The sequence below is a fragment of the Meles meles genome, chromosome 9 (genome assembly GCF_922984935.1).
Source record: "Meles meles chromosome 9, mMelMel3.1 paternal haplotype, whole genome shotgun sequence".
In the NCBI taxonomy this organism is placed as follows: domain Eukaryota; kingdom Metazoa; phylum Chordata; class Mammalia; order Carnivora; family Mustelidae; genus Meles; species Meles meles.
Genome location: NC_060074.1, coordinates 74,102,411 through 74,128,776, shown reverse-complemented (window position 1 = coordinate 74,128,776; position 26,366 = coordinate 74,102,411). Strand labels below are relative to the sequence as shown.

General features: G+C 37.1%; 1 protein-coding gene across 1 annotated transcript in view; it reads left to right on the top strand.

Moving 5' to 3' along the window:
- PDE11A (phosphodiesterase 11A) overlaps positions 1-26,366 on the top strand; it is a 380,104-nt gene that overhangs the window by 121,298 nt on the left and 232,440 nt on the right. The window contains exon 3 of the mRNA XM_046018850.1: positions 22,826-22,915. Within this exon, the coding sequence (XP_045874806.1) occupies positions 22,826-22,915 (90 nt within the window). The remainder of the gene's footprint in view (positions 1-22,825; positions 22,916-26,366) is intronic.

The window sequence follows — 26,366 nt, the reverse complement described above, 5'->3', positions numbered from 1 at the left end:
TTTTTTTTTTTAATTTTTATTTATTTGACAGAGAGAGAGATTTCAAGTAGGCACAGAGGCAGGCAGAGAGAGTGAGAGGGAAGCAGGCTCCCCGCCGAGCAGAGAGCCCGACGCGGGACCCGATCCCAGGACCCTGAGACCACGACCCGAGCCGAAGGCAGCGGCCCAAACCACCGAGCCACCCAGGCGCCCTCCTTTTAACTTTTAAAAAATATTTAGTAGCAATACATTCTCCCCCCCCCCCAGAAAATGAAAAAGACACTTCTGAAGTTAGCTTGAAACTATTTATTAAGGCTGTGTACTCTATGTAAACAAAAATGAAATTAGTGCTGTTTAACATATAATTCACACAAATAATGCTTCCAATGATAAAAATTGTTTCTTTTGGTTCCTATTATCTTCATTAACTTTGTATATTGATATAGATTTGGAGAGGATTTTTGCTCTCCCCTGTTCTTTCTCAAAGCAAGAGAAGTTGATGTGATCCAAAAGTTGGTTCTTCATCCCCTCCAAAACACCTTTGTCCCCTTAAACTTCCTGCTTCTTGGGTGTCATGAGAAGACTGGCATTCCATCCTTCCTTGATAATGAAATGTACCTAAAAAGAAGCTTGACAGCAGATGGAACATGAAGAAACACATTAAACCATAAAGATATATGTGTATGTATATGTGTGCTTACATCAATTCATGAATTATTTCTTGAGAAAAAGTTTTTTTTTATTTATTTATTTGACAGACAGAGAGATCACAAGTAGGAAGACAGCAGGCAGAGAAAGAGGGGGAAGCAGGCTCCCTGCTGAGCAGAGAGCCTGATGTGGGGCTCAATCCCAGGATCCTGAGATCATAACTTGAGCTGAAGGTAGAGGCTTAACCCCCTGAGCCAACCAGGCACCCCTTGAGAAAGTTTTGTGAAAGACCTTGTGCCCTGTTTCACAGGAATGAGGAAATGAATAAAATAATGACTCTGTCGTCATGGAGTTCACTCTCTATATGTGGATTTGACATTGGATCTTATAAATTCCTTGAGTTGACAGCCACATTTAAGTTTTGTGGTCATTAGAGCAGTCATGAAATCAATACCTAGAGTAAGTCTGCTAGATATATTTGTAAGGGAAAGATCTGCCCTTTAAGACCAAAACAAGTAGTAACATTGCTTTTAGTTCAGGCAGAACTCTACTTGGTAGTCAACATTTCTGTAATGTCAGCTTGAATCAGGGTCTGATTTGATTATGGTCAAGGATGTTTTAACATATAGATGTAAATCCAAACTCCAATTTGGGTTCATACATGATCATTTAACAGTTGATTTTAGTAAGTGAGGGCAAGAATTTAAACCTATGGCCCACATTCTGAACTTTTCTTTTAAAGGAAAGGAAAAGAAAGAGAAGATGGTGGGGGGTGCACAGTTTTTCTTTAAGCAAATACAAGTTCTGTTTCACTTGGTCACTTTTTAAAAAAATTTTATTTATTTATTTGACAGAGAGAGAGAGAGAGAGAGATCACAAGTAGGCAGAGAGGCAGGCAGAGAGAGAGAGAAGCAGGCTCCCTCCCGAGCAGAGAGTCTGATGCTGGGCTCTATCCCAGGACGCTGAGATCATGACCTGACCCGAAGTCAGAGGCTTAACCAATTGAGCCTCCCAGGCGCCCTGGTCACTTGTTAAATAATAAATTACTTTAGGGTAAAGTCAGATCTCTGTGTTTCTTGTCCTGGTTAATGTGTGTATTTATGTATGACATATTCTATATGCTCTTTTAGATATTATTTTATAGGCTGTGCTTTTTAATCAAGTCATTCTTTTATTTATTTAATATATATGTCCTAGCATACATGTGCCAGGTGCCAGGTGCTAGGTGTTATGCAAGATGTTCAGAAACACCAACAGGATGCTCTTAAGAACTGAAGACTCCTTTTTAGGGTGAGATTTCAAATTTTATGAAATTTCAAATAAGTGAGGTAACACTGAGAATTTTGTCTGAAAGGAAAGTTAATGATAATTTTCCCAATCTTAAACTACTTGTGTACATTTGTTATTTTGAGCCCACAGCATCTTGGTAATAGGAGCTTTGATTTCCCCCTAGAGAGCTATCCTATTCCTGGTCTTTGTTTCTACCCCAAGCTCAGTGATGGGCATATTAGGTGTTTGGTTTTCTTTGGCCTCAAGGATGGGTTCAGCAATGATCATGTAATCCAATTAGGTAAATGAGGGCTAGTCCAGCATTTTTGTGCACACTATCAGGGAAAAGAAACTCCCCCTATACTGCTAAGTTTCATCTTAAATGATGGTCTAGGGCTCCTATGCTGCTTGAGAATAAAGCCCACATAAAGGAGAGTGGAGATAAGAGGTGAATAGGGACAGCATTTTACGACCTCATTGAGGTTTAATTCAGCCCCTGCCGGAGCTAGTTCTACCCCTGTACTTTTTATTACGTGAACAAATATATTTCTTATCTCTGCTTATGACAGATCAGTTGGGATCTTTTTCACTTGTAACAGAAAGTATTGAAGGTATGCTGTGGAAACATATATTGAGGTCTTACCTTGTACCTAGGCCCTGTGCCAAGTGGCAAAAGGGAAAAAGATGAGTAAGCCATTGTCTCTGCCCTTGAGCAATTCATAATCTATCCAAGGTTATAGATACTGGTACAAATGAACTATAATATAAAACTGCTGTACTAGTGATATGTACAAAGAGCTATAAAAGCATGATAGAGTACTGGGCATTTATTTGGTGGAGTGGAAAGGGTGGCAGAAAATGGTAGGGCAAAAGGAAAGATCCAGGAAGATGTCATCAAGATGATCTTTGAACTCAGCCTTCTAAAATAAATAGAGTTTAAAAGATGGACAGAGTAGACAAGAAAATTCTAGAATGAGGGAATAATGATGGGAAAAGACAAGTATAAAACTTTATTATGCACAAGAACGAGTAACCTCCTGTGGCTAGCATACAAGGAATGTAGAGAGAGAAGAGTGTTGGAAGATGAGTCTCAAAAAATATGCTGGGGCCCGATTCTGAAGGGCTTTAATTGCCAGGTCCTTTAGGAAGTAGGAAAACATGGAAGAGCCTGGAGGGTAGCTTGGATTGGGGAGAAGGTGAGGCAGTGGGAAGTGATGGGATGATGAATGCAAACAGACAATGTTGAGAGATAACTGGTAAAATCAAGACTTGGTGATGTGTTTAGTATGGGGCTTAAGCTTTTGTATTCAACCCTTGTTTGAGAGGAGGTGCTTTGCTAGGATACCACATTCTTTTCAAAAGAGAAATGTTGAGGGTGGTCAATTGTTACTTCTATCTTGGATAAGGCATTTAACATGCTTTTGAGATATGTAAGTGAAAATATTGAGTAAGCAGTTGGATTTGGGACTTAAACTCTGGATTAGGAATACAAATTTGGAGGTCATAGGCAAGTAGATAGTAATTTAACCTAGCTTTGCGGATAAGATTTTCTAGAAAGAAGTGAGTGGGATAGGAAGTCCCTTGAGGAACTCTAACAAGTAATGGTCAGATGGCAGAAAAAATTGCAAAAGAAAATGAGAATGAACAAAGTCTTTTAAGATTAGCAAATATAAAATATTTCAGTGGTACTCACTTGAGACAGCTTTCTTTTTCCATTCCAACTTCCTATCTGTCATGCTTCCCCATTTATCAAGTGTTCCTGGAGGGGCCACATTTTTGGGACATAGGGAAGAAGTTAGGTTGAGGATGCATTTAGTTTGAGTTTAGTAAGATACATTTATATGATTTTCATTGCCTTTTGTGTAGAGTTAAGTTGTTGCAAGGCTTATGTTGCAAGAATGGCTTCCCTGAATACTCTTTTATTCACTATCCCTGCTCACTCAGTATCTTGGCACAAAGGTTCAAGGCTAGAGGACACACAGGAATATGAATGTTTTCTATAGTACATGGCCTTAGAAGTATTCACAGTGGAGGAGAAATACAGCCTGAAATATATGGGGACAGAAGCTAGTGTATGGAAAATTGTAATCATCAGGTGTGTAAAATTTGGTTTTTAGAGATGTCTAGTTAAAGCAGAAGTTCTCTCCTGTCAGAAGCATATTCATTAATGCAGCATTTACAGTGATAAACACAGCAGGCTGGCTGGCTGGCTTTCTTGTTTGCTTGCTTGCTTTCTTACTGTTAGGTGAGAATTATGCAACATAGAATTGATCAGAATTTCTGCATTTGTAGGACACAATCCTGTACTAGCATTGCAAATAAGAAATAAATCTCTGGGTGAAGTTAATTGTAATATGCATTTTAACCATCAATAATACAGAACAAATATTGATTGCTCATGCTAGAGAAGACAACTATTTTTCTATGTGTCTATAGAAAAGTAATATTAAAAATTGTTATCATATGCAGAAGCAATCAAAAAGCATACTGTCAAAAGTTTAGGAAAATTAATATAAATATGCTGTTTTGGGAGATGCTGTAATGTTTGTGGTATTTGTCAAGTTTTAAAAATTTGTAATATATTATGATTTCTTTCCTCATTCTAAATAAATATTCATTTTATAACTAATTTCCTTTACTTTTTTTTTAAGATTTTTATTTATTTATTTGTCAGAGAGAGTGAGCACAGGCAGACAGAGTGGCAGGCAGAGGCAGAGGGAGAAGCAGGCTCCCTGCTGAGCAAGGAGCGCAGTGTGGGACTTGATCCCAGAATGCTGGGATCATGACCCGAGCCGAAGGCAGCAGCTTAACCAACTGAGCTACCCAGGCGTCCCTTCCTTTACTTTTTAAATAAATATTTTTTTCATTTATTTTGAGAGAGAGCACAAGCATGAGTGGAGGGAGGGGCAGAGGGAAAGGGAGAAACAGACTCCGCAATGATCAGGAAGCCTGACCAGGGCTTGATCCCAGGGTCCTGGGATCATGACCCGAGCTGAAGACAGATGCTTAACTGACCAAGACACCCAGGCATCCCTAATTTTGTTTTCATAATTTTGTATTTTTTTCTATGTATGTATGTATGTATGTATGTATGTATGTATGCATGCATATAGGCTCCACACCCAGCCTGGGGCCTAAAGTGGGCCCTGAGCTCAGAACCCTAAGATCAAGGCCTGAGCTGAGATCAAGAGTTTCATGCTTAACCACTGAAGCACCCAAGTACCCCTTGCATTTTTTTCTTAAAGAGCTCCCTTCCCAAAGTGTACATTTCAGGCCTTACAAAATGTGAATTTGCCCCCGGTAAGATGTAAGCACATTTGAGTAAACGCACATTTGAGTAAACCTGTCAGGTTATTTTCTTAAAATAAATTTCTAGGAATGGAATTGTAAAGACAAAGGGCCTTGTAAAGACAAAGACAAAGCCCTTGATACATTTGGCAAAACTGTTCTTCAGAAATGTGACACCAATGCTCCTTAAAGAGATGTCTCTTTCCCACATTATTATTAGTCTTGGATATTAGTTTTAATTGCGGTATTTGTCAATCTAGTAGGAAAAATGTGACAGTTAATTGTTATCTTAGTTTATACTTATTTGATAATTAGTATATTAAACATTTTTCATTTATTTTTTAGTTATTTGTGGGGGTTTGGGGATAGTTTTTATGAGGTTTTTTTTTTTTCTGATTGCTTTGAGAGTATTCTTTTCCTATTTAGGGTATTTATAATTATCATAAACTTTGCAGATCATTTTTCCCAGTTCATTTTGCCTTTTAGCATTAATTTATATCTTGAGACACAGATGTTTTCACTTACAAATATATCCAAAATCTCTCATACAATTTTCACATTTGGTGGTAGGATTGGAAAAGACTTTCACAATTAAGGGCTATGTATATAAGTATTTATACTTCCCCCATGACTTGCGTAGTTTTTTTTTTTTAGCTTATCATTAATCTCTCTGGAATTTTTTTAAGAAGTTCTTCTAATTTTAAGTTTTTTTTCCCCAAAGAGTGAAATATTTTTCCCAATGTGATTTGTTGATTAAACCATCTTTTCCCATTGATCTGAAATGCCACCATTGTCAATACTCATTTGTTATACATCCTGGTTCTGGACCTCTGTTCCATTATGTTGTGGAATTATTATGTCCCTGGTGCTACTCTATCTTAGCCATCATAGCTTTACTTACTGCCTTCTCTTATTCCTTTCAGTGTTGGTTAGTGTTGTATATTTCTCATTTCATTTGAATTTAGCATTACTTTTTTTTTTCAAATTCCAAATGTATCATTTCAATTTCCACTAGAATAAAATTTACAGAGTAATTTAGAGGGAAAATTGATCTCTTTTTAATATTGAGTCCCTTCATTTAGAAATACGACATGTTCCTCCACTTTTAAAATACTTTTTAATAGCATTTTAGCTTATTGAAACTTTCTTAGGCAATAGGTAGTAGATTTCATCAAATGACTTTCCAGAATATTAAGGTGATCATATCTTTTCCTTTACAAGTTAATATGAAAGTTTGTAATAATTGATTTTGCAATATTGAAACATCAGTTTAGTGAATAGAAATTCTAGGTCATGTCCATTTTTTTATATTTGGGTAAATCCAATGTTCTTATATATATATATATATATATTTGATGTTCTAATATTTTTATTTAGGACCTTTCTCACTTATTTTCATAGGGGACTTGTTTTATGGGTTTAATTTTTGTGCTATTTTTATTAGGAAGTGCTTTCATAATTACTGTGCCTTCAGAAAGTATTTGAGGATTTTCCACCTTTCTCTGTACTCTAGTATAGTTTGAATAGCATAGTCATTACCTTGTTTTTGAAAGTTTGAAAGAATTTGCTTATGAAACCATTTAGACCTGGCACCTTTTCTGAGACTGATTCTATTACAACTCTCCTTATTATTTATTTCTGTGGTGATTTGTTTACTCAGATTAACTCATTCTTATTCATTCAGTTTTGTTAATTTCTATTTTCCTTAAAATGCACCATCAGATTTTCAAATATATAAGCTTAGGGTTGTGCAAAGAAGTCTGTTATAATTATTTTAAAAAAATTGTAGCTGTGATTATATTTTTATCACTTCTGTTTTAGTGTATTTGTGGGTTTTTCCCCATGATTAAACTACCTAGTGATTTATTTGTCTTACTAATTTTCTCTATAAGCACAATTTCTGGAATAATTTATCAGTTTTACTGGTTGTTTTCTCATTTATTATTTTCAGCCTTTATTTTTATGAATTCCTGCCTTCTGCTTTATTTGGGCTTGTATTTTTATTCTTTCTGCTTACTGTATATGTAATTTAGCCCTTAAAATAAATATTTGAACTATGAAAAGGAACAACACCTAAAGCAATTGATGAGACCATATTGCCGACAGACTGAATCTGGATGAAAAATGAAAACTGGATGGGAAAAATAAAGTATTTTGGCTCTGAAGATAGCTTCCTAGCCTGTGAGCTAGACTGTTCCAAGATACGTAATAAGAAACCTTGCTGAATTACCGATGAATCCCATAGAAAGCTTTCCCCTCACCTCTTTGGATTGCTACCCAACACTGGTAATACAAGCAAACTTCAGAGATATTGTGGGTTCAGTTCCAGACTACTGCAGTGAAATGAATATTGCAATAAAGCAAACCAAATGAATGTTTTGGTTTCTCAGTGCATATAAGAGTTGTGTTTATACCAGATCGTAGACTATTAAGTATTCAATATGTCTAAAAATAAAAAAGTGCGTACCTTAATTAACAAATACTTTAATTCTAAAAAAAATGGTAACCATCATCTGAGCTTATAGCAAGTCCTAATCTTTTTGCTAATGGAGAGTCTTGCCTCCGTGTTGATGGCTGCTAACTAATCAGGGTACTGAAGGTTGGGGTGGCTGGCAATTTTTAAAAATAAGAGAGCAGTGAAGTTTGCTGCATCTGTTGACTCTTCTTTTCACAAATGATTTCTCTGTAGCATGTGATGCTATTTGATAGTATTTTACCCACAGTAGAGTTTCTTTCAAAATTGGAGGCAATCCTCCAATTGATGTTCCATTATCAACTAAGTGTATGTAACATTCTATCTAAGTCCTTTGTTGTCATTCCAACAATCTTCACAGCATCTTCACCAGGAGTAGATTCCATCTCAAGAAACCATTTTTTTGGCTCATCCCTAAGAAGAAACTCCTCCAAGTGCCTGTGTGGCTCAGTTGGTTGGGTGGCCAACTCTTCATTTCTACTCAGGTCATGATCTCAGTGTCATTGGATCAAGAGCTCCAAGTCAGGTTCCACACTCAGTGGGGAGTCTGCTTGAGGATTCTTTCTCTGTCCCTCTCCCCACTTGTGTGCCTGTGCGCGTGCTCTCTCTCTCTCAAATAAATAAATAAATAAATCTTAAAAAAAAAAAAGGAACTTGTCATCCATACAAGTGAGATTGTAGCAATTCAGTCACATACTCAGGCTCCACTTCTAATTCTAGTTCTGTTGCTATTTCCATCACATTGGCAGCTACTTCCTCCACTAAGTCTTGGACCCCAAAGTCATCCATGGGGGCTGGAACCAACTTCTTTAAAACTCCTCTTAATGTTGATATTTTGAACTCTTCCTATGAATCACAGATGTTCTTAACAGCATCTAGAATGGTAAATCCTTTCCAGAGTGTTCTAATTTACTTTGCCCAGATCCATCAAAGGAATAACTACCTATGACAGCTTCTGGCCTTATGACATATATTTCTTAAATAGCATGACTTGAAATTTGAAATGACTCCTTGATTCATGGGCTTCAGAATGGATGTTGTGTTAGTAAACATGAAAGCAACATTAATTCCATTGTCCCTCTCCATGAGAGCATTTGTATGACCAGGTGCACTGTTGATGAGCAGTAATATTTTCAAAAGAATCTTTTTCTCTGAGCAGCATGTCCCAATAGTGGGCTTAAAATATTTAGTAAACCATGTTGTAAACAGATGTGCTGTCATCCAGGCTTTGTTGCTCCACTGATAGAGCACAGGCAGGATAGATTGTGCATAATTCTTAAGGACCTTGGGATTTTTGGAATGGTCGGTGAGCATTAACTTCAACTTAAAAATCACCAGGTGCATTAGCCCCTAGCAAGAGAGTCATCCTGTCCTTTGAAGCTTTGAAGCCAGACCTTGACTTCTCTTCTCTGGCTATGGAAGTCCTAGATGGCATCTTCTTCCAATAGAAGGCTGTTTTCTTCTACATTGAAAATCTGCTATTTAAGTGTAGCCACCTTCATTAATGATCTTAGCTAGATCTGGAGAACTTGCGGCAGCTTCTACATCAGCACCTGCTGTTTCCCCTTGCACTTTTATGCTGTGAAGATGGCTGCTTTTCTTAAACCTTATCCACTAACTCTGCTAGTTTCCAACTCTTCCTCTGCAGTTTCCTCACCTCTGTCAGGCTTCATGGCACCCAAGAGTGATAGCCTCATTCTGAATTAGGCTTTGATTTAAGGGGATCTTATGGACAGTTGGATCTTCCAGCCAGACCACTAAAACTTTCTCCATATCAGCAATAAGGCTGTTTTGCTTTTTTATCATTCATAGGTTCACTGGAATAGCACTTTTAATTTCCTTCAAGAACTTTTCCTTTGTATTTACAACTGGCTAAATGCTTGGTGCAGGAGACCTACCTTTTGACCTATCTCACTTTCAATATGTCTTCTCTTACTGAACTTTATCATTTCTAATTTTTTATTTAAAGTGAGAGACACGCAACTCTTCCTTTCACTTGAATACTTAGAGACCACTAAAGGGTTATTAATTGGCCCAATATCAATATTGTTATATGTCAGGAAATAGGGAGGTCCAAGGAGAGGGAGACAGGGTGGGGAATGGCTGATTGGTGGAGCAGTCAGAGCACACATTTACTGATTATACAGAGACATGGTTTGTGGCACTGTGCAATAATTACAATAATAATATCAAAGATCACTGATCATGATCACATAAAAAATATAATAATGATGAAAATGGTTAAAATTTTGAGAGAATTACCAAAATGTGACACGGAGACATGAAGTGAGCAAATGCTATTGGAACAATGGTACCGGTAGACTTGTGGGATGTCAGGTTGCCACAAATCTTCAATTTGTAAAAAATACAGTATCTGCAAAGTGCAGTGAAGTGAAGCACAATAAAATGATGTATGCCTATAAATGATTAGCCCTTCACAAAGTTCTGTGTGTTTTTAGGCTAACCTTTAAACTCTGTCTTTGAGGCTGTCTATTAAAAATGTCTTAAATTTAGTAAGTACCAATTCAGTGTTTTACTTGTGTAGGCACAACTTACAGATTTGATCAAGGCTTTTACACTTATAATATTCATTTTAGGGCCAGTCCTATTACATTAATTAAATATTAATGCTCTCAGCATATTTTTCATAGCCTTCCCTGTTTCTTCTCCACTGGAGAATATTGCTGGAAATTAAAAAATAGTGTGGTTTATTATCCATGTCATTGGCTTTGCATTTTGATGATAAATTATTTTTGGGAAATGAAAAAAAGATATATAAGTAGAAGAATCCCCTCTGGGTCTCATGTGTTCCTCTGAATAGCAATTTTATATTTCCTCACTATTTTTCCTGAGATTATTACATATCTTCCATAAGCATCTATAAAATACTAAGCCATAGTCTTAAATATTCAAGATACTTTCTGATGAGTTTCTAATGAGATTTTTTGGAAAATACTGTATCTGATGAAAACAGGCTCACACAATAGTAGTTTGAAAAAACAGTTTTCAATATGTATAAGGCATTTATAATATTTATTTCTTCTATTCTTTAATTGTCACAACAAGGTACAGTGAGACAGTCACGATGTTTAAATTTATGACTTTTCTGAATGGGAAAGCAAAGATTAATGAGTTCTTGGCACATTGTGGAGATGAGAATGTCTTGACTATCATTACAATACTCTAGAGATAGTAAGGGATGGCAAGGGTATGGGATGGAGACCTCAAAATCTACTGAATTGCTATCATGTGCTTATGCCAATGTACAGATAGCAATCAAAGTTGGCTTTGAGAGTTTGGAACTGAGTAAACAGAACATTAAATGTTCATTTGGCACCTGTAGAGCATTTTTGAAGCTCTCTTTCTTCAGGAAGAGAAGGGGATTGAAATGGTCAACTTGGGTTTGGAATGCTTAGTTTGAGTTGAAATATCCTATAGGCAACTGGTGACATGGAGCTAGAGCACAGAGAAAAGGTCAGTGCCAGAGAGCCATCTTTGAGAATCATCCCTGAGGTTACTATTGAAGACACAGATAAAAAAGAAGAGACTTTGCACTTGTCTAGTTAATATTGTTGAATTCAGGATCAGTTTCAATTTAGGACCAGAAATGCCCAAATTAAACCATGAGATAAAGGAAGCAAATGTTCCTAGAGCTCAACTTGGTGGATTAGGTGTATGAGAAACTCTGAAACCTAAATCTGAAAAATCGCAGAGGGTGGCTGAGAGAAAGTGTGGCTAGGGACATGGGAGATGGAATTCAGAGCCAAAGGGAATTAGAGATGGAGCAACATTTAGGAGTGAGGCAGGAGAAGCAAGCAAGTAAGCAAAAGAAGGAAGTTTCTTGGCTGCTTAAATATCTGACCCTACCAAATTTGCTGTCTTTTCTAGCTGATTCTTTCTCAAAGGTTAACTCTTGGATGGCTAACCTGCTTTATTTTGTAGTATTTTTTAAAGGATTTATTTGTTTATTTGAGAGAGAGAAAGGAAGGGAGAGGAGTAGAGAGAAAGGGAGAGAGAAGCTCAAACAGACTCTCCACTGAGCATGGAGCCCAATGTGGGGCTCCATCCCACCACCCTAAGATCACTACCGGAACTGAGACCAAAGTTGGACACTCAACCAACTGAGACACCCAGGTGCCCCTGTAGGATTCTTATATTATGAGAATAAATAATTCCTTAAAGGGAGAATGTGGAAAGAGAAGGTTAGAAAACCAAAGACTGAATCTGGGAATATAACTTGAATAGGGGTGTCAAAAACGCCAAAAAGAAATAACAGTGTATAGTGTATGGAAGCCAAAATTTTAATATCTAGCTGATGATTAAGTGGCAAAGGCTTTAAAGAGAACAAGGACATAGATTAGTTGTGGGTTTTGTGATCCAGTGAGTGGGAGATCAGCTTCCAGTGAGCCATTTTTATAGACTGAAGATTATAAGCCAGATGATAAGAATGAGGACCTGAAGGTAAGCAGATGAAAACAGCAATACCAAATGAAAGGAAAGATATTTACCTTTGAGAGAGAAGGGATGATCCAGACACAGGAGATCAAAATATAGAAACAATGATGGTGGAGAGGAAGGGCCCCCAAATCCCATGGAAATGACAGAAATGAGAACACTGGGAAAGAGCTTACCTCCATAGGCAAAACATGGCCTTTCCCTTGGGGTTGTACAAAAGGATACTGTCCTGGGTACACTGATATTGAGAATAAGGCTGGAAGTAGATAAGGAAATGTATTAAAATCTTTTGATTAATCCTAAAGTTCTCTGAAATCAGAAGAGAAACAAATAAGTAAAAAATCTAGTTAAGCTTTACACAGATATAGCATGTAATGAAACCACAGACTGGGAGAAAATCTCTGCAAAACATAAAAAGGACAGGTATCCAAAAGATATAAAGAACTCCCAAAACAAACCAAGCAACAAACAACTTGATTTAAAAATGGCAAAAGAGCTGAACAGACATCTTACTAAATAAGATAGGACAAATAAACATATGAAAAGATGCTCAACATCCTATGTCATCAGGAAACTGCAAATTTAAACAACGGTGAGATATAATGAAATATCTATTAAAATGTTTAAAATTCAGGATTCCTGGGTGGCTCAATCAGTTAAGCATCCAACTCTTGATTTCAGCTCGGGTCTTGATCTCATGTTTGTGAGATCAAGTACTATGTTGGGCTCTGTGCTGGGCATGGATGCTGCTAAAGATTCTCTCCCCCTCTTCCTCTCCCCCTCCCCGCTGCTCACTCACTCCCTTTCTCTTTCTCAAAAAAAAAAAAAAAAAAAAAAGAATGTTTAAAATCCAAGACACCGATAACAGCATTTGCAGAGAAGGATGTGAAGCACCAGGAACTTCTATTCATTGCTGGTAGAAATGCAAAATTGTACAGCCACTGTGGCAGACAGTTTGTCAATTTATTACAAAACTATATTTTTTCCATACAATCCAGCAATCATACTCCTGGATATTAAGCTAGATGAGTTGAAAACATGTCCACATAAAAACCTACCCATGAATGTTTATAGCAGCTTTATTCATCAGTCCCAAAGCTTGGAAAAAACCAAGATGTCCTTCAGAAGGTGAATGGGTCAACAAACTGTGGTACATCCATATAATAAAATATTTTTCAGTGATAAAAAGAAATAAAAAGCTATCAAGCCATGAAAAGACATGAATTCACCTTAAGTGGATATTGTAAGCAAAAGAAGCCAACCTGAAAAGACTGCATACTATATAACTCTGACTATATGACATTCCTGAAAAGACAAAATTATGGAATCAATGAAAAGATCACTGACTACCAATACCAAAGGTTTGGGGAGACAGAGGAAGGGATGAATAGGCAGAACACAGAATTTTTAGGTCAGTGAAGTGATTCTCTGTTACACTATAATGGTAAATACATGTCATTATACATTTGTCAAAACCCATAGAATATGAAACAGAGTGAGCCCTATGTAGACTATAAACTTTGGTCAATAATAATATACCAATATTGGCTCACTAATTGTAGCAAATGTACCAAACCAATGTAAGAGGTTAATTCTGAGGGAAACTGTGTGTGCTGGAGGAGGGAAGAAAGAAATCTATGTACTTTCCACTCAACTTTTTGGTGACCCTTCAACTGCTCTAAAAAATAAAGTCTATTAAGAAAAAAAGACAAAAAAGGAATGGAGTACTGATACATGCAACAACATGAATGAACCTTGAAAACAGTATGCTAAGTGAAAGCAGACAGACAGACACAAAAGGCCACATATTGCATGAGCCTATTTATATGAAATGTCCACTACTTTAAGAACCAGCAATCACAAAAAAGAAAGAACTAGATAAATAAGATGGTGAAAGGAAGGATTCTGCTACTATAATAGGAGGCAATAGTATGAAACTGTTCTAAAATTTAAAGAAAAACTAATGTGTTTCTCATTAGAAAATAGCCTAAGAGGAATTTTTCTGTTCACACAATGATTATGATATAATAAGGTTTTTCTAGCAACAAGGTGTTGATACCAAGATTAAATTACTATGCAGCGTAGCTTCTTGCATTTATACCTGTGCTCAGTAATTGGAGAAATCACAAAGACCCTAAAAGCTAAAATTCAAGAATGGCTGGATCAAACTGTAGTTCAAACTGACTTCTTACACTAACTCTGAGTTACAAAAATGAATGGAGCAAATGGGCAGGATGAGATATGTAGGTCAACCTGCTTATAAAAATAACGTTGACAGGGTTATATAGGTAGATACATCTGTAAAATTTCTTTATACTGTGAGAGGGAGTAGGCCTAAGTTTACTGAGTCATAATATCTATTTATCTTAGACAAAGCAATCATAGCTTGTAGGGCTGTTGGACCGTATCAAATAGATGACAACTGCTAATTGTCAAGTAAGATTCATGATTTGCAAAAATGGAAGATGGTTATTATGCTTAGAATAAAAAGAGTGCTCACTAAGCAGTAAAAAAAATAGAATGTCCAGGGGCGCCTGGGTGGCTCAGCGGGTTAAAGCCTCTGCCTTCGGCTCAGGTCATGATCCCAGGGTCCTGGGATCGAGCCCCGCATCGGGCTCTCTGCTTGGCTGGGAGCCTGCTTACTCCTCTCTCTCTCTCTCTGCCTGCCTCTCTGCCTACTTGTAATCTCTATCTGTCAAAAAAATAAATCTTAAAAAAAAAAAAAAAAGAATCTGTTTCTTGGTTTGCTTCCCCTTTAAAAAAAAAAAAAAAATAGAATGTCCAGTAAAAGATAAGCAAAAATAGGCCATATTAAAAAACAGATAACCAACAAATTATGAAAATTATAAGCAACAAATATGGATTTATAAAGTTATTATAATAGCACTAGTAATCAAATAAATGTAAGTTAATGTAATAATGAGTGCTGATTTAATCTGTCAGACAAGATTTTAAAAGAATAATAATACGCAATGTTGTACAAGGAGACATAAATGAATTCTCTGATGACTGTTAGTGGGAGTATAAACCGGTAGAGAAATTTTGGAGGACAAGTTGGCAGTAGTTATGAATATTTTTTTTAATGCACATTTTCTTCAAACGAAATTTCACTTCTAGAAATCTGTCCAGCAGAAATATTGTCCAAGTGCACAAAGATGAATTCATAAGAAAGTTCACGACAGTGTTATTTGTAATACAGAAAAATTGGAAACAATATGAATATCAATTAATGGATACATTCACCTGCTAGAATATTCAGCAAAGATTAAAAAGAACTAAGTAGGTTTCTTTGAATGGATATGTAATGTTTTCCAAGATATAATGCCAAGCAAAAAAAAAAAAGGTGTAAAATATAACCAATAGTGTGATCCCGCTTGTTTTTACAAATACACCCAAAACTAGGTGTTGTATGTAGGCAGTTAATTTAAAAATGTCCAGAAGAATACTGTAAATGCCTCTTAAGGTTGTTCTTTGGGAGAGGAGTAATTAGCAGGATAGGAAATGAAGAGGTATCTGTAGTTATTTTATTGTATACACTCCTATACTGTTGCATTTTTTAACAGAAAGTAAAAATTTGTGTAATATTAGGAGTTATTAAAAATGTACATGCATAATAACAAATTAATATTAGTAAAGCATTGGGAATATTTCTTGGTACAGAGAAAGTGCTATGTAAGTGTGTGTTAAGTTAAATAAATAAGTTCAAATATTAGGGCTTTATCCTAAGAAAATAATTATGAGATGTGCAAATATTTAATTGCAAGGATACATAACCCTGAGATTGTTAAAGTTAGAAGTGACCAAAATATCCAACAGTAGATGATTGACTAAGTGAAAAATATTAATCCATACAGTAAGTGGGATTTTTGAACGATAATTTTTAACAGCTATATTGCTTTATATTTTGCATGCCACAAATGCACCCATTTTAAAGAGCAATTCAGTGATTTTTAGTAACTTTATGAGTGGTGCAAAAATCAGCGTAAATCAGTTTTAGAACCGACCCCCAGTAAGATCCCTTATCTCATTTACAGTTAATCTCATTCCCACCTGTAGCCCAGGGAACCAGTAATCCACTTTCTTTCTGTACCAATTTTCTTTTTCCAATCTATACAAAGGGATATTTTGCATTGGTCATAATAAATGATAGTTGATTATTAAAAGTGAAAAAAGTAGATAAAATATGACATTTAGGATTAGCCTATTTGAATTTGTATGGAGAGAGAGAGGAAAATTTGAATGTCAGTCTCCAAAATGTTCATAGTGGTTACCCTTGAGTGCTGGAAATATGAGTGCTTTTTTTTTTCTGTTGAAATCTTATGATCCCAAAAAGACAATTCAAATTATCTTGGAAAGGACAAGTTTCCTAAAATGGGTTCTTTCAGGGTTTCCCCTTCAATGCAGTGAGTAAGAGGGTGGGAATTTAGAAGTGAGAGGGTTATTTTTTCTGAAGTATCCCACTTCCAGAATGGTAATATGCATGCAGGTAATATGCAAGATTCAAGTGCTCAGCAGATCAGAGCCTGCAAGAAGTCCAGTAGGCCCTGGGGTTGCAAGGCTGCCTGCCAGGCATCGGCCCCAGCCTCTGTACCCTTGGATAAGTTTGCCTCTTAGGGATCTTTTAGCCAACACTAGCCTCAGGAAGAGAGGTGAAGCTAGTGGAAGGGAGCTAATACCAGTTCCCCTGGGCTCCCAGCTTTGATTACCAGGGGCAGAAGCAGAAGCACCTACTCCTACTGCCTATCTCCTCAGAAAGAAAAGCAGAAGAGTAAGTTTTTCTGTCTCCTTTATTTATTGCCTTGTTCTTCCTCATCTTTTTTGAATGAAACGGGCTCCCCTCTATTCTCTCTTGAGTGTTAATTTTTTAAAAATTTTTAAGGTTTAAAAAATTTTTTTTTAATTTTAAAATAAATTTATTTATTTTTGAGAGAGAGAGCATGAGCACGAATAGGGGAAAAGGTAGAGGGAGAAGTAGGCTCCCTGCTGAGCAGAGAGCCCAATGTGGGTCTCCATCCCTGGACCTGGGGATCATGACCAGAGCTGAAGGCAGAGGCTTAACTGACGGAGCCACCCAGGCATCCTTAGAGTATTAGTTCTTAAAGAAACAATTTCCAAAATTATGTTTTGAATCAATCTATTCCACGGCAATGTTCTTTCAAAGTTGGGACCTTATGTCTCTGTATATTTTGGGGAGGCCATTTTCTTCAAAGATGTCTCATCACTGACAAGAGAAAGGCGTGCTTTAGCCAAGAGCATATACTTTGGTATGAGGCAACATGATTCATTTATGGTTCTGATTCTTGAAATAAAACTCTGACCTATTGTCTTTACTGAATTCACATAGAAAGAAAATTGCAGTGTGCCAAACTATACCCGTGGAAGCAGAAATTTTCTCTGGAGAATCTAGAAAACTTCAGACTCATTTCTTTACTATTGTATTTATTTATTTATTTAAGATTTTAAAAATTTATTTGTCAGAGAGAGGGAGCGAGCACAAACAGGGGGAGCAGCAAACAGAGGTAGAAGCAGGCTTCTTGCTGAGCAGGGAGCGTGACATGGGACTCCATCCAAGCGCCCTGGGATCATGACCTGAGCCCAAGGCAGATAGATGCTTAACTGACTGAGCCACCCAGCCATCCCTAGTTTTTTACCATTTTAAATATTCTATTCTAAAATATGTGGGAGGTAGTATTTCATTATGTGAAAATAATGTGACTGCCTCCATAATTTGATACCTTATTTTCCAAATTACTTGAAGACTTTATTTAGTGTTTGAGTTACAACATCCCCAGTTTCAAATCAGTGGGGCCCACCCAGCTCAGGGAAGTTTTGCCTTATAGTTCCGGCCAGAGGGCGGAAAGGACCTGCGAATGCAAATCACAGGGTCGGCACAGAGACAGATGTTGCATGATGGTGGGAAGACCTTCTCTCACCCATTACTTGAGCTGATAGTGATGTGGCTCTTCAAGCGATTTGCCTTCAGGAGTGGAGTCCATAAAGGGGATGGCCCAAGGCCCTCACAGAATCTCCATGTCCTTTAATGATACGTAATTGGACCAGCCCAGACCAGGAAGCTTTAATAATCTTTCTCAGTGCTCTGTGAGTTTGAAAAGGCTCAATACCTACTGTCTTTCTTTAGGACATTGATCAAGGGACCCAGTGCTTCTATCTTATGCTTATTAGTGACACTTTTCCTGAATTTCCAGGGCTGAAGGGACTTTTCTGCACTGTTTAATGATTTTCAGTTTAACTCCCTTTCCACGTGGGATGTTGTAAAGATTAATTAGCCGATGTTCATAAAGTGCTTTCAAGCTGAAAAGTACTGCACAAGCGTGTAACAGACTCATTAGGTTCTTAGTCATTAAGGTTTTCTTAGACCTTTCGCATTGAAACTAGATGATGAAGGCCAAATTAGTATTTTATCTTGGAGGAGGGGGACTTCAAAAGGAGAAGAACAGAGCAGTATCTCTCTTTCTTTGTTTAAAAAAGACATCTGTTGCACTGGGCGTGAAAAAAAAGATTTAAATGTTTAACTTTTCATTATCTCGTATTTCCATACTGCTACTGCTTCTGCAGCTTCTCACTTCCTCCTTTCAAAATTCATTTTCCTGATTCTCCAGAACATTTATTTAGAAACTCTTTGGATCATATTGTCGTATAGGTGTCCATAGTGGAACCAACTCTGGCCTCAGAGTGTTGAATTGTTGTACTAATTAATGACACTGGAAAGTCATTCCCTTTGTAAATCAATCCCCTCTCAGTTTGCAATGTGTCATAAGTGTGTAATATTGTCTCCATCCTCAGTAATCTTTGGCTAATATATTTGGAGTTCTATATGATTCGGTGAAGCCTTAGACTGAGGCTGGGAAAGTACAGACTGACCACCAAAGACAGAAAGAGGTCCTAAGAGAAACTAGAGACAAAGATGGATAACCTACAAAGAATTAGACTGACAGCTGACTGTTTTGGCAGCATCAGCTGTATGTGAATTCTATTATTATTGGAATAATATCTTCTAAGTACTGAGAGAAATAGCTGTCAACCTAGAATTGTATACCAAACTAAATTACCTTTTAAGATTGATCATAGAATAAGAACAATTTTATACAAAGCAAAAATAACACATTTGCCAGCAGTGCTAAAGGATAGCCTAAAGGATTCAAAAAGAGAAAAATTATTCCAGAAGGAAAGAAAGAGATGCTAGAAGGAATGAAGAAGAAAAAGTGGTAAACATGTGAGTAAATCTAAATAAGCATGAATTAATAATAATATGTCCAGTTTGCAATAACGAACAAGATAGGAGTAAAAAAAAAGTAACATATAGCAGGAAAGTTAAAGTAGTGTTAAATTTAGATTTTATTAAGTATACACATAGACTTTCTAGTTTTAATCACTAAAATAAAGGAAACGCAATGTGGTGGAGGGGGAAATCAATGAAATGAGACAATAAGATAAATAGCAATGAGCTCAGTAAAAGGGAATAAAGAAATTTAACATGGATCTCAGTAATTGTTCCTGGGACTCTTAACCTTATAATTACAAATACTAAGTAATTAAGTTACTAAGTAACTATATCAGGGAGTTCATATCAATATACCTACAGGACAAATGAAAAACGAAATACTCTTTTTTAAATTTTTTAAGAGATTTTATTTATTTATCAGAGAGAGAGAGAGCACAAGGAGGGGGAGAGGCAGAGGCAAAGGGAGAAGTAGGTTCCCCGCTGAACAAGGAGCCTGATGTGGGACTTGATCCCAGACCCCTTGGATCATGACCTGAGCCAAAGGCAAACATTTAACCAACTGAGCCACACAGGCATCCCAAAAATGAAATAGTCTTAATGATATGTGAACAATTGCTTCTGACTTGGGATGAAATGTTCAGTAACAGCGTCATCTTGATGACACAGGTCATGGGTTTAGGAGAGGAACCTCAAATGTAGGGAACATGGATCTTTCATAATGGACAGTAAGCCTGCTTAACCTCTGCCCCAGAGAGAGAGACACTATCTTAATTACACTTTGTAGTAAACAAGTTTGCTCTTCACTCTGGAAAAGACACTGTTTTATAAGGCTGTTCATTATACAAACACCTTTGAAAGATAGAGCAATGATTTTGGTTATAAGCGGTGCAGAAATGTGACAGACCCGTGGAGCGATGTCTCCCAACAAATCAGGCTAATTTTCTAAAGCCTCGGTTTTCCCATCTGAAAAATAGAATAAATGGTATGGCATATGTGATTATAAGGATCAGAGTGTAGAGTGCATATAAAATGCTTAACTTCATATCCAAAGACTGTGTCAACATCAATTACTACTACAAATGATTATTTTTTAAATAAAATGTGGGCATGTTTATTGAATTCTTTGTTTTCTCCAGCAAGCAGAATATTACAGCTTATGGATGTTTCTCCTTGTTAGATTCACGGTATATTAGAACTAAAAAGGAGGATTAGCCAGTGAAGCCAGGCATTTTATAGATAAGGAAATAGGTTCAGAAAGGTTAAGTGACTTATTGGCTTTCACACAGAACAGCCATATAAAGGACAATGGTCATCTAATTTAAAATTCACATTCTTTTTAATTATACACAATGCTTGGAGTTCATAAATGTTGGTATTACAAATGAATTGAAACAAGCCTACATATGTTAGAAAACATTTCACATATTCATTTGGTCATTCTCTTCTACCTACTTGCCTAACCTATAAACCACCTTAAACATGGCCTCTGAAGGCAAATAAACACAGGAAGGAAGGAAGGAAGAAGGAAGAGAAGAGGAAAGGGAAGGGAAGGAAAGGAAAGGACAAAGGAATGGAAAGAAAAAAGAGGAGGTAAAATAACCTGTATCTTCCCCTACCCCCCACCTCCATCATGTCACCGCCTCCACAGCAGAGAAAAAAACAGGAAACAACAGGAAAACACATTCTGTGTGTGTAAGTGATGTTGGAAGTGGTCCCGTTCTGGCTAATGACAGGGAAATTCTGACAGACTATCTGGCAGCTTTCTGTCAACAGCTTTATCTGGCTTATCAACAGACTTCCTAAGGCATGAGGGAGAGTGGTAAGGAAGGGGAATAAGGGGGTGACAGAAATAGTATCTCATTCTGAGAGGCAGCATGTTGTAGGGAATGGTCATCAGTTGTAGAATAAGATGACCTGAGTTCCTGTGCGAGTTTGAGCAAGTTACTGGATTTCCTGACCGCTAAAATGTATTTAAAGTCTCTCCGTGAAAAGTTGAAGAAATGAAGTGAGAGTGTCTGGCACCTAGTAGATCCTCATTAAATAGAAGTTCAAATCAAATTCAGTGAAGGAATTTATCCTGGAAGGATGTGCAAAAAAATTAACTCATTAAGTTTGTACCGCTACTTAATCCCAGTCCTATTGTGTCTCTTTCTTTAAGCCTGCTGTCACCGCATTAACTTGTACAGCATTGTGCAATACTTGCTGGGACCTGAAGTCAGAGTTGAGTATGCCCAGGTAGCCAGGGCAAGATTTTAATAGGAAAGAAGTGATAGGGAATGGGGATTGTCCTTCATCTTTTGTCTTTCTCAAGCCCTCTGCAAAATCAATTCAGGTTCTGTGTAATTGTGTTTTGTGTGTCCCCGGGGTGTGTCACGCTGCTCCTGCTGTTCTTGTCCCTCATCCCCACAGTGAACACTGCACTTCCCTCTTCTGGGCATGCAGGAGCTGCTCTGTTTTGTCCCTGCTCTGTACCTCTTCACAGGACATTGCAGTGTGGGGTGTATGTGTGTGACAGAGAGACAGATAGACAGGCAGAGACAGAAAAGGAGACAGAGGAAGAAGGATGGTGGAAGAAAATATGCCCTTTTCCTTCTGCTTCTAGAAATCCCAAAGCAATATTGCTCGTCACAATGTTCCATGTTGCAAAGAGTTTAGGGAAATCTATTCCTTTGGTTTTACTTGGGGCATTCTCTCTCTCGTTGGAATCAGCAATGCTGGAGATAAATTTGAGTGAGAGTGTCAGGCAGTACTGAAAATAAGTGTTGATGAAATGATAAGAAAGTCTTTGTTAGGATTGAGGCCTCCCCATCGAGCTGTTTCTTCCCATAGGAGAAGTGTGCTATCTGAAAGGCTCTCCAAACTTTCCTCGAACAGCCTTCTGTAGGATCATCCCTCACATTCGCATTCACATCCAGTTATGTCAACAGAACAGTGGGCACAATTTGAGCTCTTTTGCACAAGCTTATTAGACCCTGTGGCCCCTAAGTTCTTACTGAGCCAATCTACTGAAATTCGTAGCTGGCAGAGTGCTAGGGTCACGCTGAGAACCCTGCTACACATACACATGCACTAAGAAATTGACTCAGCCTGCCGGCCTCCAAATGTGAGTGTGGACACTTGCCTTAGATTCTAGATGTATGAGTTTATTCATTTATTCCTTTTTCACTGATCAAGGAAGGGATACACAGATGATTTAGGTATAGTTCCTATATCATAGTTTTTAGTGATTTTCATTGTCTGTTGCTTCACTGTATATGCTCATTGATGTGACTGACCCTAGTTAAAGCTTGACTGAGACCGTCTTACAGTTAATGATGAAAAATATCCCTTCTGAAGTTAAGATGCTAGTATTGACAATTCCATGCTCAACTTCTGTGCTGAAGAGAATGTATTATGACCAAACCAATGCAAGGAATATGGAATTTGGGGCAGTAATATTTTAAAGTTCTTAACACTCTCTTTGCCCCCAGGTTATGCAGATGTATCTTCCATTTTGTGGAATTGCCATATCCAATGCTCAGCTCTTTGCTGCCTCGAGGAAAGAATATGAAAGGAGCAGGGTGAGTAGAAAGAAACACTGTTGACAACCCTTAAAGCTCTCTGACTTTCAAGGATCTGTGAACCATCATGTGTTTTAAAACCAGCAGATGAGGTTTGAATAGTCTGGGAGTCCTTTCTATTTGTTTAATCCTTCAAGTTTATGGTTGACGATACCTTTGAAGCAATAAGTGCAAATGGAAGTGGATGCACATTCTCTGTTGTTTGGGGCAAATAGTACCAGCTTCTTTTAAACACGAAATTAATTTCACATCTGTGAAATTAATTTTCTACTTCTATTAATCTACTACTATAAGGTAGTAGATATACTCTTATAGCCTTGAAACAATAACACACTTTAGTGATATTTTTACAATTTAGTTTCTTTAAGAAGCAAGGTATGTTACAAGTGATTTCAACCCACCTCATTAATTTTGCTTTTGAATTAAAAGTTTTTCTGGAAGAGCATCGCTAGATAACTGGACAACAATGCAAATACTTTTATAGGATTATAAAGAAACACACACAAAGAGGGACTTTCACTAGCTATCCATGTGATAGGAAGGAAGGTAGGAAGGAAGGAAGAAAAGGAAAGAAGGAAGAAAGGGAAGGAAGGGAGGGAGGGAGGGAGTCTAAATTATATTAGACTCATAATACAATAGATACAGGTAGGTATAGATAGGTATAGTAGATAATAGAGAAGCAAACAAATAAGAAATAATATAGTATCAGGTAGTGATAAAGAGATAGAGAATGATCATTGAAGGATGGTTTGAGAGGATGTTTATTTCAGAGCATGGTCAAGAAGTTCTCTGTAACATGTTATTTGAGCAGAAACCTGAATGAAATGAAGGTGTAAAACCACACAAAGATTAGGGAAGAGCAGTCCAGATAGTGGAAATGTCAAGTAGAAAGGCATGAGGCAGGCAAAACCTTGGTCCATATGTCTAGGGAGCAGAAAGGAAGAACTCAAATAGCCAAAGCAGTCTGAAAAAGAAGGACAAAACTAGAGGCATCACACCTCCTGATTTCAAACTATAATGCAAAGCTCTTATAATCAAAACAGCATGGTACTGGCACTAAAAATAGATACATAGACCAATGGAATAGAATTGAGAGCCAGAAAGAAACCCATGCTTATACAGTCAACGTATATTTGACAAGGGAGCCAAGAATACTTAATGGAGAATGATGTTGGGAAAACTGGATATTCACATGAAAAAGACTGAAATCAGACCCCTATCTTTCACCACCCACAAAAATTAACTTGGTATGGGTTAAAGATACAAATGTAAGACATGAAACTAAAACTTCTGAACAAAACATAGGGAAAAAGCTTCAGCGATTTTTTGGATCTGATACAAAAGGACAAGAATAAACTAGCGGGACCACATCAAACTAAAAATCTTCTGCACAGCAAAAGAACCATCAACAAAATGAAGAACCAACCTATGGAATGGGAGAAGATATTTGCAAATTGCAATTATGTAAAGTAATGGATGTGTTAACTGACCTTATTGTACTAATCATTTCACAACATGTGATGTATCAAATCATCATATTTTATACCTTAGACATCCAGAAATTATCTGTCAATTATATCTCAATGGAGCTAAGAAAAAAGAAATAATGTGGCTGGGACTAGATCAGTGAGAAATGAGAGATTCTCCCCCAAATTAGCGATGAAATAGACAAAGTTTATTGATGTGGGAAATGAATGAAAATTACTTTTGGCTTGTACAGCTGGCAAATAAACGGGCGGGCACAGGACTCTAGAGTTTTGCTGAGATGTCAGGACTCAAGACTCATATATGGCAAAGATCAGTATATAGGTGATATTTAAAAGTAGGGCACTGAGCGCATCAATGTGGGGGAGAATATGTGGATAAGAGAAGGGAAGAGGTCCGAGAATGAGCCCGGGAACAAAAGATGGCACTAGACGAAGGAGGGGGGCAAACACAAGGGAAATCAAGAAATAGGGAGTATTCAGTTGTGTGTTGACTTTCCTATCATCAAGATTTTCTTCCCTTTTTCTCCCATTGTGGAACAAGTCTGTATTGTTATTTATGAAACTTTTATCACTTGTTAGTAAAGCAGCAATTTTTAATTAGAAACAGTAAAATTACTATGATGTGATTTGTCAGTGCAAGACTCAAGGCACAATTAGTTTTTCCTCCGAGATAAATATTCTTGTATATGGGTCCCAGAGGCCCTATCCACACAGTCACAACAAATTGAAAAGTTAAATAATTGTTCAGTTAATAGGATCTATCTGAAGAAATAGCCTGGATGATTAAGGAAATAATGTTTTCCCCCTTAATAACAGGGAATGGTGTTGGTAATTATTCAGACAATTGCCTCATTTTTAATGTTATATTTAAATATGAAATTATTGCACATTGTTGACTTCTTAGAGCAATTTGCTGTCCAAATGTTAACCAGTCAGGATATAATCAAAACTTTTTTCACCTCCTGGTGTATCTCTGCTTCAGGATCATAGAGCCACCCAGGGCCCTTACCCATACTCACAAGGTCTCTCTCTCTCTCTCTCTCTTTTTTTTTTTAAAGATTTTATTTATTTATTTGATAGACAAAGATCACAAGTAGTCAGAGAGACAGGCAGAGAGAGGAAGCAGGCTCCCCGCTGAGCAGAGAGTCTGATGCGGGGCTTAATCCCAGGATTCTGAGACCATGACCTGATCCAAGGGCAGAGGCTTTAACCCACTGAGCCATCCAGGTGCCCCATTCACAAGATCTCTTTAGAGAAAATGCTGCCAAGGATATTTGATCCTCTTTTAGATGCTCAGTGAACTAGACTCATTTCATGGATCCCTTAACTCATTCAAATGCTTTTCTACCAGAATAGACTCAAAGAAGAAATTTTCACATGTTTCCAATGGTTTCAGGACAAATCAAATTCATTACTAAAGTTGAAAATTGGTCATAACCCTGAGATAATCCTCAACAACATCTACCAGAACAGATGTGAATTTGAAAACCCGCAAAATCCTTTTGTGAGAGGTCAGACCTGAGAGGGTACCTTTTATTAGGTTCTGTTGAACAAAGCACCCTCTGGCCAATTCACTGGCTGTGTAATTTTCTGATTGCTTTCTTGTAGGAGCATAATATCTACTACGTGTACATAGCCTGCTATTCTGAAATCTCTGGGAAGAGTCATGTAATTAAAAATTCCAAATAAATATTATTTCAATGCAAAAATTGCAAGCTTATTTAGCTGGATAAAATGAGAGGTTATACAATTTGATTTTTAAGTGACTATGCTGTTTTCAAGTTAGAATTCTAAGGTTTTTTTTTTTTTTCTTTGTGCGTTTTCATTGTGTTGTTTTAACAGAAATTTTAGTGGATTTCTTTTCTGAGATATATTTTAGTATTATATTTAGATTATATTATATGTTTTCCTGGACAGGTGAGATTAAGCAATACTTCTTATGTAGAGGGATTAATGGGGATTTT